Below are 17,929 nucleotides of genomic sequence, written 5' to 3'. Positions count from 1 at the left end.
GCCCCCCCCGGCTGTTTATTCTAGCACTAATTGGATTGATAGATTGGGTCAATGCAGGTACATGCTGCATACGACAGGAGGCGTTCAGCTCTCCATATGTTGCTAATAACTGCCATCTTGAAGCCCCCCCCTGATCTCGACTCCGAGATATAGACATCAAGAGAGATAGCCGAACTTCAGCTACCTATTGTCTACTAAATAACCTCAATGAATGGGTAGGATCCCGATGACAAGGTGAACTAACTCTCTCAGTATACCTACATGTAGTTCTCACGAGATCCACACCTTCTAGTCTGGGTATTGGTGTTAAACTGTAGGTAGGTATCAATTGTGGCATGGCATGTACGGATAAACAACAATCAATTTGCCATGTGTTTTGTAGATATTTTGTCTATTGTTGGAGAAGCAATCCACCCGGCGCTTCCTCCTTTTTTACCTTCAGCCACGTACAACGACAAAAATTAATCCTTGAGTAAGTACATAGGCAGGCTACGTATCAGGTAGACCACATGTCGACTAATATTGTCCTTCATCTTCCTCGGCCAGCATTGCCGCATAGTCGTCGGCAGTCGCGAATGTTGGGAGGCTTCTGAGCATCTTCTTCCTCTTTGTGCGCTCAGACAGGGGTTTCTTCTCATCGTCCTTGTCGTCTGCGACGGCTGCGCCGCCTTCTTCCTCATCATCGTCCTCGTCACTGAAACCAAGTGATGACACATCCGAGAAGTCCGGCGCGCTACCTTCGGACATTCCGTCCGCATCCTCGTCCTCCTCCGCATCGCCACCAGCTTCCTCATCAGAGCCATCGAGACTCATCAAGTCCGCGAAATCAGATCCCACATCACTCTCGTCATCATCGCCTTCTACATCGGGTCGCGACGCTGTAAGAGCGTTCCAGATCTCCTCTTCCTCACCAGACTCATCAGCCTCGGCGCCATCCTCAGCGCTCACCTTGGCCTTCTTGGCACGCTCGGCTTGAGCTGGCTTGCCGATCTGGTTGAAGTATTCGTGGAAGAACACATCTTCGACCGCAACATCGCCAGCCTTCTTGTTCCAGAAGCTTGCCGAGTTCAATGACGTGGCCTTGTTGGATGGCTTGCCCGAGAGCAAGATGTGACCTTGTCCAGTGGCGGCCACAGGCTGCATGAGCGAATTGCCCTTCATGCCATCTGAAGCCTTCGCGTTACGGTACACAAACTTGTCGAGGAAATGGATTAGCGTGTGGTTGGCTAAATCAGGCTTCTGCGCCGGCTTCAAGCCATTCAGGAGACTCTTGGCATAAACATCGACTGAAGGATGGTAATGGTTCAGGAAAGGAATCAGTTCCCAGAGACAGCTGAGGTGAGCATTGCTGTACTCCGGGTTCCGTTTACGCCCGTCATACGAATCCTTGGGAAGCGCGGAGTTCAACCCATCGGTCACTGCGTCTTCCTCTGGAGAGGCATCGGGGACGTCATCGTGCTCCTCTGGGTCGACAAGCAGAGTCTTAAGGCCAGGGAAAACTCCGTAGAGCTCCATGGTCAGGTACAGAATACCACAGACGAAGGAGGGTTGCTGCAGATGTAAAATCTGAAGCATTCTCTTGACGAAGGCCTTTACTCGGCGCACATCCACGTCTGCCTTTAGACTGCGGTACAGCAGGTTAAGATAGAGTGCCTGCTTCGAAGACGTCGCGAGGCGATGATCCAGAAGCGATTCATATAGAGTTCGGTAGAACCTCTCGGTGGCAAGATGCTTAGTAGCAACAAGCTGTTGGATCAACATCAAAGCTTGTATGCTCGTGTTGAAGTTGGACGAGTGGGTGATTCTGAACAATGTGTCCAGATGCGATTCAAGGCTGTATTTTGGTTAGTTGAAAAATATGAATGATATCAGATGAGGGCCAAACTTACGTAGAGGAGTCTGTTTCCGAGAAGGGCACTGCGCGGTTGATACCGGTCAAAATGGCGGAGACGAGCTTCTCCGCAGCCTCTCGCTCACCCTGGCCAACGTTGTCATCTTTCTCGGATTCCTTAGGGGGGGCGGAAGACCGTCGCTGCTTCTTCTTCTTCTTCTCCACTTTCGACGTGGCCGAGAAGTCGACCTCGGCGAGCGCTCCAGTCTTGAGTAGAGAAACGAACATGCCAAAGTAAATCTTTAGCAGCGAGTCCGCGATTTGAGGTTCTTTGCTGCTAAGAATAGTCTGGTTCAGGGTGTTGACTGCATAGTATTTGGCACGAACGCTTTGGCCGGGCTTGAAGATGATCTCTTGCTCCACGGAATGAATCACCACAGCCTTCATGCCAGGATGAAGGTTGACCAACTGCAAGAGCAGATACGACGCTCTGGAAGCAATCTTCCTCTCCCGATCTCCGAGCTTGTTGACTAACAACCTGAGCAAATTGGCCTCTTGCTCCGGCTTTTCTTTCAACAGGGCGTACACCATGTCAATCGATCTGACACGTGAGTATTCAACCTCATCGTCGCACCAGGTTTCAAGGGTCTGGATGATCTTGAAGTAGGCGTCCTTGAGCCAGTCCTCGAACGCCCAGTATATCAGATGCTCCTTATTGATCTTTCCAGGCAACGGTTGATTCGATGACCAGGTTTTCGTGTTGAACCTTTGCAGGGTCCCGATGAGGCCAGTTTGAGTCGTGAATGGGCGCAAGCGACGGTTGGGTGGCAGGATATTTCCAGGGCCGAGTAAATCAACAAGGGCTGCCGCTGCTGCCAGAGCTTGTCCACGGCTGCGCTTAGCGGCGAGACCCATCAGATTCTCCAGGAGCTTGGTGCTGTGAACAGGGGATTCTTGGATGGCCAAAGTCAATGCCGATGTTTTATCGGAAATGGTACCGGAGGACATAATAGTAGACATGAATTTATGCGAGGAAGACGCGGACAGTGTTTTGCTGTAGGCGGCAATGTCTTCCTCCAGAAGTGAAGCTGCGTAAGTCTTGAGACTGTTGAGGGCGGAAAGGAAAGGGGCGACATCGTCAGATTTGGGCTCGGGCAATTCCCTCAGCTCTGTAGCATGCCAATCGGCTCTAGCTTCGAAGATCTGTCAAGAGTATAATGTCAGAGAGAAGTCCTCGTGGTTACAATTACGTACGGGGAGGCTTACTGACCGTCTTCCGCTTCGCCTTCAGTGCCAGCTCGTCTTTGCTCTTGGGCTTCTCCTCTGCCTCTTCTTCTTCCTCTTCTTCCCATTCGTCATCTTCTTGGGAGGCTTCCTCCTCTTCTTCCTCCTCTTCCTCTTCTTCCTCAGCAGCCTCCTCGGGCTGCACCTTCTCGAACCCAAGCCCTGAAGCGAACTTAGCTAACTCAGCTTGGAGGGCCTTGTCTCCGGCCTTCTGGTCGCCGTAGGTCTCATCCTCGGAGTCAACATCTCCAACAAGGTCTAGGTCGTTCTCGTCTCCTCCTAACGCCATGATTTCGTCGAGGAGAGCATTGGGACCTTGCCCCTTCTTCAGGGTTGGTGGTTTGCCATTTTGCTCATTCTTGCTCGGTTTGTTTGGCTTTCCAGACGGCTTTGAAGAGTGGTCTTTTCTGTCTTTCTTGTTGCTCGCCTGTTCCGACTTGTCTTCTGGTCGTTTTCTCTTCAGATTGCCTTGTGGCTGCGCAGGCTGAGACGGCTTGGGCTTATCCGCCGCCGGCTTGGGCTTGTCTGTCGACTTGGGCTTGTCTGTCGATTTTGGCTTATCTGCCGGTTTCGGCTTGCCCGCCGGCTTGGGCTTGCCCACCGGCTTGGGCTTGCCCGCTGACTTTGAATTGTCTGCAGGCTTGGGGTTGTTCCCAGATTTCTGCTCGGAAAGCTTCTTGTCGATCTTGGCCGTCAAGCTCGACAGCGCCGCATCAGTGAAGGCGGACATTGTCAATTCGTGCGAGGCCGAGCAAGTCGCATTCGATCCGGGATATGGTATGGGTTCCCAGGGCCAAAATACAAACGAAGGAAGTTGAAGTTTATAGAATCAAAAGGAATTCAGTCCCTGTTAAAATTCGGGAAATGGGACTCGGGACTTGTCAGTTATCCCAAGTTCAAGAAGGTACCGTCAAAAGAATTAAGAAAAATTATTGCGGGGCAATGCAAGGCTGACGATAGTGGGAGAAATGGGTGATAAGTGTGACCAATCACAGAGATTGCGCAAAGCTCGGTCGTTCCACTTCTTATCCACTAGCTATGCAAGGCTATGTCTATACTAATGGTGCTCATTTTCAAGACGAAGCTCAATTCGATGGGGTCCTGCGCTTGAATCGGATGGGAGCACATGTTGTGTTTTAATTCGTTCTTTGTGAATGCAATTAACGTTGTAGTCTACGTCTCGTCAGTCTTGGTAGCTTGAATAATCCCTGACCTCTTTTTTTTTTATTCTTTTTTGCCCGACTGGTGTGTTGGGTAATGACATGATGTTACAAGCATGTTCACCTCAGGTGGCAGCTTTGACTCGAGGCTCCCTAAAACGGTCACAGCAACCTCGCTTCAGGGCCAGCATTTCCCAGGCCAGTACACTAGCCCGTCAGAGAGCATGCCTGTCAAGGACATGGCTGCCCACAGGCGGTCTTACACAGGCTGACCAGGAGGATGGGCATTCGAAGCTGGTCCGGGCTGGCTATTTGCGGCAGTCTCATCCCGGCGTCTTCCACATGCTTCCACTCGGCCTGAGAGTGCAGGAGAAGCTCGAAAAGCTGATAGACAAACACATGCTCTCGGTTGGCGCCTCCAAAGTGGCCCTCTCCTCCCTTTCGTCCCAGGCTCTCTGGGAGAGGACAAAGCGATTGGATGCATATGGCCCAGAACTGTTCCGTCTTACCGACAGGAAGGACACACCATTGTTGCTAGCCCCTACTCATGAAGAGGAAATCACAACTCTGGTCTCAAAGCTCGTCACCTCTTACAAGAATCTACCGCTCCGTCTCTACCAGATCGGTCGTAAGTACCGGGATGAGCTGCGGCCGCGCCAAGGTGTTCTTCGCTCAAGGGAGTTCGTCATGAAGGACCTCTACACCTTCGACGCTAGTGTAGAAGCCGCGCTGGAGTCGTACGAAAAGGTTCGGGCCGCATACTCTCGACTCTTTGACGAGCTCAAGATTCCGTACGTGGTAGCTGAGGCCAGCTCGGGTGATATTGGCGGCGACCTGAGCCATGAGTACCACCTGCCTTCGTCGATGGGCGAGGACATGGTAATCAGCTGCAACAGTTGCTCTTACGTGGCAAATGAGGAACTTGCCGTTGCAAAGCCCCCCTCACAAGAACAAAGTGCCGGTAAAGCGCGGGTATGGCGAGGTGTATCCAAAGACCGCACTTTCCTACTTAACGTCTGGTATCCCAACTTACCTGGGCTATCTGAGTCTGACATCAACACACATGCAATCAAATCAGTCGTGCCGGAGCTAGATTCTAGCATGGCCGACTCGATAGCCTTCTGGACTCAGGACTCGACACCACAGTCTGCGTCATCCAAGAAGGTGCTTAAGCTCATCAATGTCATCGACAGAAGAATGAGCCCGTCCATCACCGAGGCTATAAAAGGGGGTTCCCACCCGCAAATGTTCCCAGCCGGCTCCAATCTCACTGTCGGATCTCTCAAGAACGAAGTAGTCTCCCGCAATGAGGGAGGTCAGCCCATCAATGCCCTCCGTATCCGAGATGGCGACGACTGCGCTCACTGCGAATCGGGCAAACTGAAGGCAGAAAAGGCTGTCGAGCTGGGCCATACCTTCCACCTCGGCACTCGTTACTCGAAACCCCTCGGAGCAAACGTGCAGATGCGCGAAAACGTCATGGCCCCCTTGCAGATGGGCTGCCACGGTATCGGCGTCTCGCGAATCATCGGCGCAGTGGCAAACCACCTAGCCGACGAGAAGGGTCTTAACTGGCCGCGCGCGATCGCACCCTTCGAGGTTGTCGTCATCCCTGGCCGGGGCGTCGAGGACGAAGATGCAAACCAGATCTACGACAGACTCGTCGATGCACAGCAGCAAATCGACGTCGTCCTCGACGACAGGGCGGAGTCTTTCCCCTGGAAGATGAAGGATGCAGACACCGTGGGCCACCCCGTGATCGTCTTGCTTGGCCGCAAGTGGCTCTCGGACAGGATGTGCGAGGTTCAATGCAGGAGGCTGAAGGTTAAGGAGGATGTGGCGTTCGATGCACTGCCCGTGTATATCAACAATCTGTTATCGCAACTCTAGTATACCCCAATGTACTTATGTATCATGACATGTAAAATATTATATGCCCTTTCATGCTCCAGCGTTACGCTCGAAACACTTCTTTTCGTTGCGGCACAACGGCAAGCGTCTAACTCCTCATACGTGACGTCTGCGGGCCCATTGTGTGAGATACTCTCTGCCAGCCAACCTGTACGTATCCTCCTCCACATACGATCCGCCCTGCCCCTGAGTCTGCAGTACTAGATTCAGCCCCTTATCTCTATCCCCATACCGCGGCCACACGGGCAGCCCCTCGCCATTGGGGTTTCCATGGTGTGCGAACCGGATCCACTGGTCCTGCATCTGCTCGCTCAGGGCCCTGTACTCGGGCCAAGGCCCGACGTACGTGGGGTTGCCGAACACGAAGGCGACCTCGGTGTGGTGCGATACGCCCTTGTAGGCGGGCGCGAGGCTTCCTCCGTCGCCGCCGCCGCCAGCCGTATCACTGCCGCCAACGTATCCGCGCGTGTTGAAGCGGTAGATGTAGGTATCGGGCGAGTGCCGTGCGTAGTGCCGCGCATCGTCGAGCCGCGGCGCGTGGTAGAACACGTCGCCCACGATGGCCGCGGCCCGCTTGTACTGCCAGCCGCCTACGTCGGCGAAGCGCTCGGCGCCCGTGTCGAGCGGGATACCCTGCGCCGGGTCGTCCGGGTACAGCTCCATGATGCGCGCAACGGCCGGTACCGGGAAGCCGAAGCCCTCGCCGTGCGTCAGGTAGTCGCGTAGGTCAGCATCGGTGTTGATGGGCCCCCGGGGCGCGTTGTCTGTGCCCTCATCCGAGTTGGTCCCGTAGAGGTGCGGGACGTGGGCGAAGCGGCCGGAATGGAGGAGTTCGGTCGGGTAGTTGGGTATGATGTCGCCGTCCTACGTTCATCCGCATTTTGAGTCAATGCCCCTTATCTCAACTGGGCAGACAAAATCCAGTGTTCAGGGGGCTTTACTGAATCTCATCACTTTGACTCACCACAGTGGGATAAAACCCAGGCCCGTCCACTTTCGACGATGCCATAAAGGGGTAAAGAGTATTGTAGTCGACAGTTCTTAAACAAGCCAAGGTATCAGGAACATCACTGCAGTTTACCTGGCTCACAATCTTGTCGTAGATGGGTTGGTACCAATCAGACCCGTTGTACCAAGCCTGTCGACACGATTAGCATTGTGGCTTACGCGAATACGAGTATAGCCACGTACTGTTGCCGCAGAGCCACTCTCTTGTATCGATCGGTGAAACAAGCCGTCTGTACGTCCCCCATAAGTCATCAACAGCTGGCCCTATATTCGCACATCAGCGGTTCGGCTCCTCATATTCATGCTAGGGTCACTCATACAACAGCGAAGGAGCCCGACGACTCTCCCCATATCGTGACGTTGTTGGGGTCGCCACCGAAGGCCTCCACGTTCTCCTGGATCCAAGCAAGCGCCTTACGCATATCTCGGAGTGATAGGTTAGTCTGACCGGCCCCCTGTATCTCACGAGAGTAGAAATTCCCCCATCCACCTTTCCGGTAATTAATACTGGTGCCGATGATAGGCATGCCAATCTCGACTGATCTCTGCACCAAGAAGGTTAGATTGTAAGTGGCGAGGCCAGTTGTTCCGACCTGGTAGCTGTCGATGGTAGAGGCACACTCAAGTCAGCCTTTGCTTGATCCCCTGAACCAGGCCTGGCCAAAAAGCTCAATTGCACGTACCTTCCACCGTGTATCCAAAGCATGATTGGTAGTTTTGAACTGTCATTCACCCCGATTGGCCGCACGATGTTGATGCTCAAGCAATCCTCGCCCATGCCGTGGACACCGTCAGAGCTCACATTCTCATCCGGGCATGCATGCCCATACTGCTTTGCCGGGCGAGTCCCAGCCCAAGTGTCATTCAGAGACTGGGGCACACGAAAGCGATTAGACCCGCCAGTATCCTGTGCGTAGGGAATTCCCAGAAACACATCCTGCTGGAACTCGGGCAGGTAGAGCCCTTCGTAGGTTCCGTTGAGTACAGCAACTGTTGGAGCTGCTCGGATTATCGAAGGCAACCGAAGTAGGAGATAAGGGAGCAAGCTCTTCATGTTGCATCTGGATATTGGCAAACGGGCTATAGTTTCAGATCAGCCAGCCAATATGTCGAGTAGCAGATGGACCGATGCTTGACTGAGCCAGTGTATTGAAGAGGAGTTCCACCCAGACATAATCTCAATTTGGGATCGGGATCCGGGTCTACTCAATGAATGCAACGTAACCTAGGCCTAGCTTAATATAGGCACATCGTCCATACATTCCTTCTTTTTTGACCCTATCTTGCCTCATGCAGCTCTAGCGGCATCGGCGCTCCGATGCCAAGAGAGATAAGGGGGGGTCACTGGAATCCCCAAAGGCTGCAGGTAATATGCAGTTCATGGTCCCGGACTGAGTAAGGGGCCCATGTTATATTTAGGGTTAATTGCCAAACTTATATAAACACTGGCTTATGATATGAGAAATCGCCATTAACGCAACAGTATAAAGGCGCGACATGGACAAACAAGGTTCCCATACTCCAACTGGACCCCTGTACAGGGGGCATTGACTAAGTTGATACTGAAGATAACGAGACCACAGCTCAATAACGGCCAGAACAGAAGAGATTCGATCCCAATGAGCGTAGAGGAAGAAACCGTTACGGCCGAATGTACCTATCGAATAAGTCTTTGGGTTACGTCGCAAAGGCGATGGCGAGAAGCTAAATATGGATGTAACCAATACTTAGGAAGGAGTAGCTAGGACACTGTAACCAAGTTCACTTCGAAATTTGGCCTGTCTGATTGCATAGAAGAAGTAGAGGAGGGCGACTGCTCTCTGAGTACCAATGAGATAGTCGCTGGTGCTTGGAGGTCATCGCCTCCGCGAACTGGTTCATGAGCGGGTGTGGCTAAGGGGATTTAGGATAATGTTGGTCCTGACAAGACACAGATGCCGATGTCTCATTTGAGACGGTCATTATCGCAATGGCATGTTCAACAAATAGCCAGTTGATCGATATATGTCCAGCATCTCCAGCAGATATGAATAATAGACCAACTCGAGCGGCATTTCGCCCTGCCACCCCAAGAAGGATCTGAGCATTGAAGCCAACTGGTGGGTGTACTTGTCTATGCAACTGGATGTGGGATACATATGGAATCAATGGTCCTCACGGGTCAGATGTCAGAGACCAAACTTGGGTCAACGAGTGCAAGCTGGATACTTCGAAGCCTCTCTCCTCTTCTTTAGGACAATTGAATTGACAGGGTCATGAGCGGCAATGGCATGGAAGACAGCATGCGAGTTTCGGGCCTTGCGGTCAACGTCAAGGAAACGGAGCGGGTGGATGGACGGTGGCAGGCAGCAGGTGGGACACGGGAACTTGAACGGGCTGGGTGGGTACGGCCACAATTGACTGTGCTTGGAGCTGAGCCTTGTAGCCAACCAAGCCGCTTGAAGCACCCAGCTCCCGAAGCTCATTGAAGCCACAGCCCCGCCAAAAAAAAAAGGCAAAGTGGCTGAACTGGGTAAATAAAAGTCTCGCGCATCTCCTGTAGAGTTCCTTCCTTTTCCTTTCTTTCCATATTATAAATGAACAACGCAAAAAATTCACATTCGCGAGCAACAAAATATTTGATGCGAGGTAGCTGCTATCTAGGAGCGGCCCACGACCATTGAAAGTTCTCGAAGAAATGAAGAATAACTCCCAACGCACAATCTTGGGTGCGGCGCTTCTCTGTGAGGTGGGAAGGGTCGCAATGATTGAACGTACATACCACATTACTGCATCACCATGCTTGTTAGAACACCTGCCTGGAGGAGATGTTTGTTTGCTATATAGCTGACCGCAAACTACATAACCTAAAAAGTGACCATCGCTGCTTGTTCTAAAACCACGTCGAGTTTGCAACTGCTGGGAAAATTCTGCGGAGTGCGCCACCAGCCTTGTCGGCCCATATTTTCGCCGGCCTTCCTAAGTATCAAACCACTCCAGAGGGTCGTCCTTGGTGAATACGGCTTTGTAGGAAAAGCCTCCGTCTGGCAATTCCGCCCGGATGGTGTGGATCGAGTGTATTTCCGCCGTCTTGCCCTCTTCTGGGCCTGGTTCGAAGGCTCTGAAGTGAATATAGCATGGGCCAGTCTCGGGCATGGTGGGAATGCGTAGCTTGCCGAACAAAATATGCCCATAGGCGACCTCTGCGTGGCGAACCGACACAAAATCATCAACCGTAAAAGATGTTAGATCGTGGTCAGAAAGGTGAGCGATGGTCTCGAAGTACGGCAGTTCGTGCTTGGCTTTGTCTCTGCGTTCGTGGATGAGAAGGTGCTTCAGATCCTGCTCGAATTCCAGAAAGGCACTTCTGGAAGCCTCTTTAGGCGCATGAGCTTCGCCGAGCTTAGCCGTATCAGCGGAGGCCATTGCTATCAGAGGTGGAGGGGTCTTGGTTTGGATGGCGTGTAAGTAATAGGGCAGCAAGATCGATTGGCACGATGATTGTGAGGTAGTATGAAAGGTGGACAGTAGGGAAACGAAATGGTTGTTTGGGCAAGATATCCCGACCCAATTGCTTAGGTGTGTAGATATATATACGACCTCTGTCACAAGGCGGGATCAACAGCAAGGGTTACACAGCATGACTATGATGCCAGCAAGATGCGTAACCGTCGTATGAAGTTGCAGTGCAAGCAGGTTTGAGGAGCGTGTAGTCAGTGAGGGGTTCGTCAGGGCTTGGGGTAGTAGTAGATCATTGGCTTGCCCGTCTGCGAATCGGGAATATTCATTTCTGCTGCCACGTACAGTACTACCAGTAGTACGACCACGTTTTGTTTTGGGTTTCTGGCCAGACCCAAGCAGGATAGATCATCAATTGATGCGAAACGAAGTCCCTGGCACTTGGGGGACATTGGGGCATTCACCAAGAGCAATCAGCGGTCTTGTCTGTTGCTCTCCACTAGTTTGGGTGCGACCCTTAAATGACGTAGAGTGGGAACCGTCCCTTACTGGTACCTTAGGTAGGCATCTCCCTTCCAAGATTTCATCTGTCAACGGCCAAGGGGCCTTTGGAATAAATCGTACTTTCTCTATTAACAGCACCTATTTTAATTATTACACTTAGTCCAGATTACAACAATAATGAACGAACACTACTGGAATAATGTTCTGTAGAGCTGCTTACCTATTCTTGAGGAGATGGCTTGCGGCCTGTCGTTGTGCGGTTGTACGTGTATCACCGCCTGACCTGGCCCGCTAGTGGCAGTGCAGTGGGAAGCAACTGATGCATGTACCGAACCCGACTGTTTGGTGACATGCAGCGCGAGATATCTAGGTAAATAGATCCTGCAAGCCTGCTAGCCTCAGATCAAGGGAATACCTACCTGGTAGGCACGAATATCGATGACATGTACCCCGGTCCGGCTTATAAAATCCATTGATCTGTTTGATACTCTTGACTCAATCTGACCTGAGCTATCGGACCGCCGGACGAACGTCCCACCGACAGTCACCGACTATGCCTCGGCATCTTCCTGCTCTGGATCCCCTTCGGATCTTCCAGTGCTGGATGCTTCTACAATAGCGTCCCTGCGTGTCATGCGAGGGAATCTGGTGCCGAAATCGTTGGGAAAGCCACGCACCAAGTTGTTCTAGCCCCTGCTTTACTAGGCGCCTGGGAGGACCCAGTCCAGCGGTCTACCACGTTGCCCATCTACAATCCCTGCTCCGTGCTGTTCGACAGATAATCTCCGGAGCGCATCGAAGAAAAAAACCCTCCACATCGTCAACCTCGGGACCCTTCCGCGGGCAACCCAGCACACCAGAGATGGACGCCATGCGAATCCGATGCACTGCCCTAGCGGCTCGCTCTCCTTTCTCTGCGCCGGCACGGCGCATCATAAGTACACCTAGGCCGCTTCTCCAGGCACAGATTACGAGAACATACTCCCAGTCCGGTACGTTATTTCACCCACGCATCTTCCCTGGTCACAATACCAGTTTTTCTGGCCGAGCTAGTTCCATACTTAACTATATTATCGTACCTTCGAAACTGCATTTTCGCTTGCAGTCTCCATTTGCTTACAATCGTTTGCGATTATATAGCCGCTGCAGCACCCGCCAGACCCTCGCTACTCCGAAGAACAGTCAACTTTGTGGCGCTTGGTGCCGTCTTTACCTCCCTCGGTTTCGCCATGACTGCCGCTCCTGCGCTGCCGGCCCTCAATGGGATCCTCAAGCCCGCTACGGATGCGGAAACGCTCCTTATGTTCACGCCGGAGGACCAACAGGAGATTGAGGTCGAGGAATATATAACGAACCACTGGTTAACGCGGGAGATGCGGACCAAGGCCGAGTTTTCCGAGTCGCGACCGCATTTGAAGATACCGGAACCCTTCCGAGTCAACAACCTGACGGCTGGCACTTTACGCGGTCCCGGCAAGGTCGTGGTTCCCCCTTTTGCCTGGGTCGAGGCTGGCGGCAAGTCTATCGTTTCCGTCTCGTATCTGGGTTCGGAGCTGTGCGGGCACCCCAAGATTGTCCATGGTGGCTTTTTGGCCACCATGCTGGACGAGGGACTGGCCCGCTGCTGCTTCGGCGCCCTGCCTCACGGTGTCGCGATGACGGCCAACCTGAACATCAACTACCGGGCGCCTACTCCCGCAGGCACATATGTTGTCTTGAGGGGTACCACGACCAAGGTCGAGGGCCGCAAAGCCTGGGTTGAAGGCCGGATTGAGACGTTAGTCGGCGAGGGAGAGACACCCGTCGTGCTTGCAGAGGCCACGGGACTCTTCATCAGCCCCAAACAGGCTGCTGTGAGTGAACACCTGAATCTTGTCGAAATTACTATACTAACTGCGGACCACAGATGATGGCGAATGTTATGCCTGTCGAATAAACAGCATTAAACAACAAGGCCTTATGTTTTAGCTACAAAGCGATGAGATTTGTATATAAACTGAAGTGTACACTACTTGGACTTACTCGATGGGCGAGTCAGGACAAAGCACCCTGCCCCAAGCCAGCCATACAGGCCTCTTCGAGACACAATTCGAACTAGTTGTTCGATTTAGCGTTGATAAATAAGAAAACAAAAATTGTCTGGATCATCTGCATGGCTAAGATACGTAGAGAGAGAGCGTGACCCAAGCCACGCAAGAAAACGGTGTTGATTACTGTCCGATTGTAGATTCAAGCCCATCGATTCGAGTATAGCGAGCGTCCCACGGTGCTCGTGACATTGGATGCACACTACTGTGTTCCTCACGCCATTTTGTACAATATGATAGATTTGGAAATTGACAGCTGAGCGGACTGCGCCCCAGCTTACTGTATTCGGCGGGTCGGGCCCAAAATCAGAGATCTTCTACGCCGTATACGTATTGCCCGCTGCTCGGTTGCCAAGAATATTAATACCGTAGAAGCCTCGAAACCCACCCTGAGGCATTCTATTCACATCAATGTTGTTGTGGTCACCTGACTCGGCCTCATTCCACCCGTCAGTATACTATCGCCGACCTACAATCTAACTGTATACTTCTTTTTATTGCGCATTGCCTATGATACAAGACTCGCCTTTCTTAATTTGTATACACCTACGTATGGTCACGCCCAGCTTGTGGGCAGTATGGTGTGGTTCTTCGGTGTAAGTCCCTTCTTCTGTTCGGCCCTGATGTGCGCGAGATCTATGGAAGGAAGGGGGAAAAAAAGAACCAAAAACAAAACAGAAGTCGGTCAAATTTGCTGATCGAACTCCTTGTCTCTAGCGCTCCTCCTCCTCTCGCAAACCGCAATGGCAGCTGCGGGAACCACCGCCCGGCTTTGCGAGGCATGAAGGCGGTTGGTACGTTAAGCCCGTGAACAAGGACAAGAAAGCGTTCAAGAAGGCCAGGTTCAAGAGGACGATGCGCCGGTTCGGTTGGTTCAACGACAACCGTGGCGGCGACGGAGATGCCGTGCAGAAGAAGTAAGGCCACCGGAATATGAGCGAGGGCTTGTGTTCATGAAGGAGTGTGGCAGCCAAACTCAGAAACTGGTACGAGGTGCTTCAGTACTCGATGCATGGTAGTGATAGCCATAGTCGGTCCAATCGATATTGATTTCACCAAGTGAAGTGGTAGTATACTCGGGAGAGTCAGATCAAATCGCCCGTTTTGGCTTGAATGGCGGCGCGTCAATTAGGTACTCACAGAAGCCCCCCCCCCCACGGGTTCACGCAAATCACGTCATAGCCCAAGGCTTGTTAGTGTACCTAGTTGCAGTTCCGGTGCGGAACCGGAAATCTGGATATGGATATTCTCCATTGCATTTGGTAAGACTCTTGCGGGAAACGGCACTTTGGGGGGTAGAGAGAGGTGCCGGACATGAGGTGTTTTCTTGGAAAAGTAATACCAACTTTCAAACGCTCCTCCTTCATTTTCTATTCTCAGTTGACAAAATCGGTCGAAATTTAACTAAACACAAAAATGGCAACGTGAGTATAATACTCCCCCTTGGTAGGCAGTAGAGCATTACTCTATTGCCCCTCCAAGACATTTCTATAACCCCACCATCCATCATCCATCGATGCTTATATCTGTCTATCGACCTACCCCTCCAATATCGGATCGCCGCGAAGGTCTGAAAAGCAAAAAAAAGCTAACGCAGCGGCCCCCCGTAACACAGCAACATCACATGGCACCCGTCGCTCTCGCGCAAGGAGCGCAATGAGTTCCGCGGCCAGAAGGGCATGACCATCTGGTTCACCGGCCTCTCCGCCTCGGGCAAGTCCACCGTCGCGACCGCCCTCGAGCAGCACCTGCTGCACCTGGGCCTCGCCTCGTACCGCCTCGACGGCGACAACGTGCGTTTCGGCCTCAACAAGGACCTGGGCTTCAGCGAGAAGGACCGCAATGAGAACATTCGTCGTATCGCCGAGGTACGTATTTTCGCTCTTGCCCGCCCAAATCTCTACTGTAGTCGTGCGCTGCGTTGTGCCGATACAAGGAGTATAAAATAGAATTTCATTCTGCATACGTGAAGAATAGAAACTACAAGGAAGCGATAGGTTTGGGCAGATGCACACAAGGCATAGTCGAGGGAGAGAAGAAACAGGTTCGGTCATCCTCAACGCCTAAGCAGAGACTAACCAACTTGCCCCCTATGAACAGGTCGCCAAGCTCTTCGCCGACTCCTCTTGCATCGCCCTGACGTCCTTCATCTCGCCCTACAAGGCGGACCGCCAGACGGCGCGGGAGCTGCACGCGACCGCGGCCGCCGGCAGCACCGACGAGGCCATCCCCTTCATCGAGGTCTACGTTGACGTGCCCATTTCCGTGGCCGAGCAGCGCGACCCCAAGGGCTTGTACAAGAAGGCCCGCGCCGGCGAGATCAAGGACTTCACCGGCATCAGCGCCCCCTACGAGGCGCCCGACAGCCCCGAAATCGTCATCAAGACCCACGAGAACAGCGTTGAGGAGTGTGTCGCCCAGATCGTCGAGTGGCTGCAGGCTAAGGGCCTCGTCGAGCTCAAGAAATAGAGACCTGTCAACAATAGATAGGATGTGATAAAACATACACAACTTCCATGAACTCGACCTGTAGCGCCCGTGCAAAATGTCGAAAAACGAATGGCAGTCATGCAATCCCTCTGTGCTGCGTAGTCACCGGGTACGCCTAGTCATCACTTAAGCACTGCCCCTGACCCCCCCTTTTCTCTAGAGTCACACTGCGAAAGATAACTTTCATTCAATCTGGCGCCTGCTTGATTTGCGTAATGATACTACATCCCGTTCGTCGCCTAACAATACGAGTCGTGCCGCTTCGAAGATGACAATTTCCTCAAGGGGGCCTTTAGAAGAGCTTTATAGTTCAAACTCGTAGAACACGTAGGCCGTGTACTCGTTGCTCTCGCCGCCACCCAGACCTGCTGCCGCCATCTCGGACGTCAATGCCGCATCGTCCTTGGTGATCCTCCCCTTCTTGTCACGGCCGACTGCATTGCCGCCTAGATGTGAGAATGCCGAGTCCATGTTGGACTTGACCTTCTTGGCGAGCTTCGGGTTCGTGACAACCAAAGCAGACACAAAATGGAGCGGCAGTCCGTACCGTAACACAGTCTCAACGAATACCCGCAGTGTTAAAACGTGCGCCCAGATCATGACGCTCTCGCTCCACCCAGTCCGACTGAGTCGCAGCGCTTCGCCCCAAACCTTCTTCTCTTCTCTCGCGACGCGGTCGAACTCCTTCTGCTCCTCCTCCTTGCCGCCCTCCACATATTTGTATTGGCGCGGGGTCCACTTGTTCTCTCGACATTTCTGCAGAAACTCGGCACTATGCTTCTTAAACGTTGTCGCCGTGAACAGTACGAACTCCTCGTCTTCAGCGACTTTTGTGGCTGACCTAGGCACGACCATAGGCGAGAGCCCCTCGTAGCCTTTCAAAAAGTCCTTCTTCAGGTTGGAGGGTACCACAATGAGGTGGGTTTCCAGGTATTCGGAGTCTTGGATGAGTAACGAGGGGTTGACGATGGGCGTGAGGGATTTGGTCGTGAGATTGCCCCTATATCTAATTTAGCGCACGGCAACAGTATGGGTCGCAAAATACGGCCGGAGGCTTACGTCTGTTTTCTCTGTAGTGCAGCGAAGTTCGTCTTGACTTGGTTATACTGGTTAAGCTTCCCCTTAACGTCGTTGTCGACAGTGACAAGCTCCTGCGGTAGACACGAGTCAGCTGCGGCAAACCATAGAGGACAGTATGCGTCCTTGTTACCTTTTGAAGTGTGTCGATCAGCTCGGCGATAGGCTTGTCTGCTCGATACCGGACCTTGTTCCAGTTGAATGTGCGTAGGTAGTTGTCGGTAGGTTCTGCGGTGTTTATGAGTACGGCTAGCCTAGCTATTCGGTAGGAAGGGGTGCACGCATACTGTCGTTGACAAGCTTCTGCTCGTCGACTTTGTCCTGGTCGTCGAGCAGCGATTTGAGAGAGTCGGCAACCTTGGCTACAAGACCTTCGCAGTTGGCCTCGAGCTTACCGAGGTCGTCAGCCTGCTGGACTAGGGCATCCAGGGTTCCAATCTTGAAGTCTGGGACGGCGAAGGGGAGGACGGTTCCGTTATCGCCTATGATGCCTTTGAGTGCGTCGATGGGCTCGTCGGAAGAGTCGACGGCGTCGATGGGAACAGACACCAGGCAGTATTTCATCTTGGCGTCGGGGGCGTTGGAAATATATTGGCGGTGGTAGCGATGCTGTGCCGAGCTGTTAGGCGGGATAACCGCTCAGCAGGAGGCTTGGTGTTCCGGCGCAAGACGCAAGCAACCAAATGACGCAAGTCTGACTGGCCTGCAGATCCGGAACAGAGCGATGCTATCCAATATCAGGGAGTGCAGCCGGGGCGAAGAGGGAGGGATCGTTGGTGAAGCGGCAGGTTGAGAGGTAGCTGCAAGCTCTATGTGTGTCAGGGCGTTTGATGGAGGTTGACGTTATTGGACCTAGTGCAGTCAGTACCTAAGGTTGAGGTCGGATAAGGCAGGTGGCAGGCTGGGTGAGAGAGCAGTAAGGCCCACTAAAAGGGTAGGCGCTGGGTAGGTGCTCTGATCAGTACTCTGATAGGCGGGGGACGGCCTAAGCTCGTCTAGAATAATTCCTAGGCCAGGGAGTCGATGCAAAGGCACATGCTACCCCACGATCACACCAGCATTGATCATGTATCCGATCTACGACTGCTGAATGAGTCGCTCTATGCACTCTTTGTTTGACTTTACCGCTCGCTATACGC

General features: G+C 52.7%; 8 protein-coding genes across 8 annotated transcripts; 4 read left to right on the top strand and 4 right to left on the bottom strand.

Annotated features, from left to right (window-relative positions):
- Positions 1-516: 516 nt before the first annotated feature.
- On the bottom strand, positions 517-3,845 carry PG985_006247 (ribosome biogenesis protein MAK21; the record flags this gene model as incomplete). The annotated part of the gene is made up of 3 exons (XM_066826016.1): positions 517-1,834; positions 1,890-3,034; positions 3,102-3,845. 3 exons carry the CDS (start codon positions 3,843-3,845, stop codon positions 517-519), a joined length of 3,207 nt encoding a protein of 1,068 aa, XP_066685623.1.
- A 532-nt stretch (positions 3,846-4,377) lies between these two features.
- PG985_006246 (uncharacterized protein) lies at positions 4,378-6,165 on the top strand (the record flags this gene model as incomplete). Its single annotated transcript, XM_066826015.1, has 1 exon — positions 4,378-6,165. The coding sequence occupies one exon, from the start codon at positions 4,378-4,380 to the stop codon at positions 6,163-6,165; it is 1,788 nt and encodes a 595-aa protein (XP_066685622.1).
- A 117-nt stretch (positions 6,166-6,282) lies between these two features.
- Positions 6,283-7,616, bottom strand: PG985_006245 (Alpha/Beta hydrolase protein; the record flags this gene model as incomplete). The annotated part of the gene is made up of 4 exons (XM_066826014.1): positions 6,283-7,050; positions 7,268-7,324; positions 7,378-7,458; positions 7,518-7,616. The coding sequence occupies 4 exons, from the start codon at positions 7,614-7,616 to the stop codon at positions 6,283-6,285; spliced, it is 1,005 nt and encodes a 334-aa protein (XP_066685621.1).
- A 2,536-nt stretch (positions 7,617-10,152) lies between these two features.
- On the bottom strand, positions 10,153-10,599 carry PG985_006244 (uncharacterized protein; the record flags this gene model as incomplete). Its single annotated transcript, XM_066826013.1, has 1 exon — positions 10,153-10,599. The coding sequence occupies one exon, from the start codon at positions 10,597-10,599 to the stop codon at positions 10,153-10,155; it is 447 nt and encodes a 148-aa protein (XP_066685620.1).
- Positions 10,600-12,007: 1,408 nt separating this feature from the next.
- Positions 12,008-13,072, top strand: PG985_006243 (adenylyl-sulfate kinase; the record flags this gene model as incomplete). Its single annotated transcript, XM_066826012.1, has 3 exons — positions 12,008-12,128; positions 12,277-12,989; positions 13,043-13,072. 3 exons carry the CDS (start codon positions 12,008-12,010, stop codon positions 13,070-13,072), a joined length of 864 nt encoding a protein of 287 aa, XP_066685619.1.
- A 729-nt stretch (positions 13,073-13,801) lies between these two features.
- PG985_006242 (uncharacterized protein) lies at positions 13,802-14,144 on the top strand (the record flags this gene model as incomplete). Its single annotated transcript, XM_066826011.1, has 2 exons — positions 13,802-13,819; positions 13,941-14,144. The coding sequence occupies 2 exons, from the start codon at positions 13,802-13,804 to the stop codon at positions 14,142-14,144; spliced, it is 222 nt and encodes a 73-aa protein (XP_066685618.1).
- Positions 14,145-14,639: 495 nt separating this feature from the next.
- On the top strand, positions 14,640-15,692 carry PG985_006241 (adenylylsulfate kinase; the record flags this gene model as incomplete). Its single annotated transcript, XM_066826010.1, has 3 exons — positions 14,640-14,647; positions 14,839-15,091; positions 15,324-15,692. The coding sequence occupies 3 exons, from the start codon at positions 14,640-14,642 to the stop codon at positions 15,690-15,692; spliced, it is 630 nt and encodes a 209-aa protein (XP_066685617.1).
- A 324-nt stretch (positions 15,693-16,016) lies between these two features.
- On the bottom strand, positions 16,017-17,354 carry PG985_006240 (V-ATPase subunit C; the record flags this gene model as incomplete). The annotated part of the gene is made up of 4 exons (XM_066826009.1): positions 16,017-16,713; positions 16,773-16,864; positions 16,924-17,018; positions 17,078-17,354. The coding sequence occupies 4 exons, from the start codon at positions 17,352-17,354 to the stop codon at positions 16,017-16,019; spliced, it is 1,161 nt and encodes a 386-aa protein (XP_066685616.1).
- Between the last annotated feature and the right edge of the window lie 575 nt (positions 17,355-17,929).

Source organism: Apiospora marii (genome assembly GCF_038362585.1).
Source record: "Apiospora marii strain CBS 49790 chromosome Unknown utg000004l_segment0_segment0, whole genome shotgun sequence".
NCBI lineage: Eukaryota > Fungi > Ascomycota > Sordariomycetes > Amphisphaeriales > Apiosporaceae > Apiospora > Apiospora marii.
This window is presented reverse-complemented; position numbering and strand designations above follow the sequence as displayed.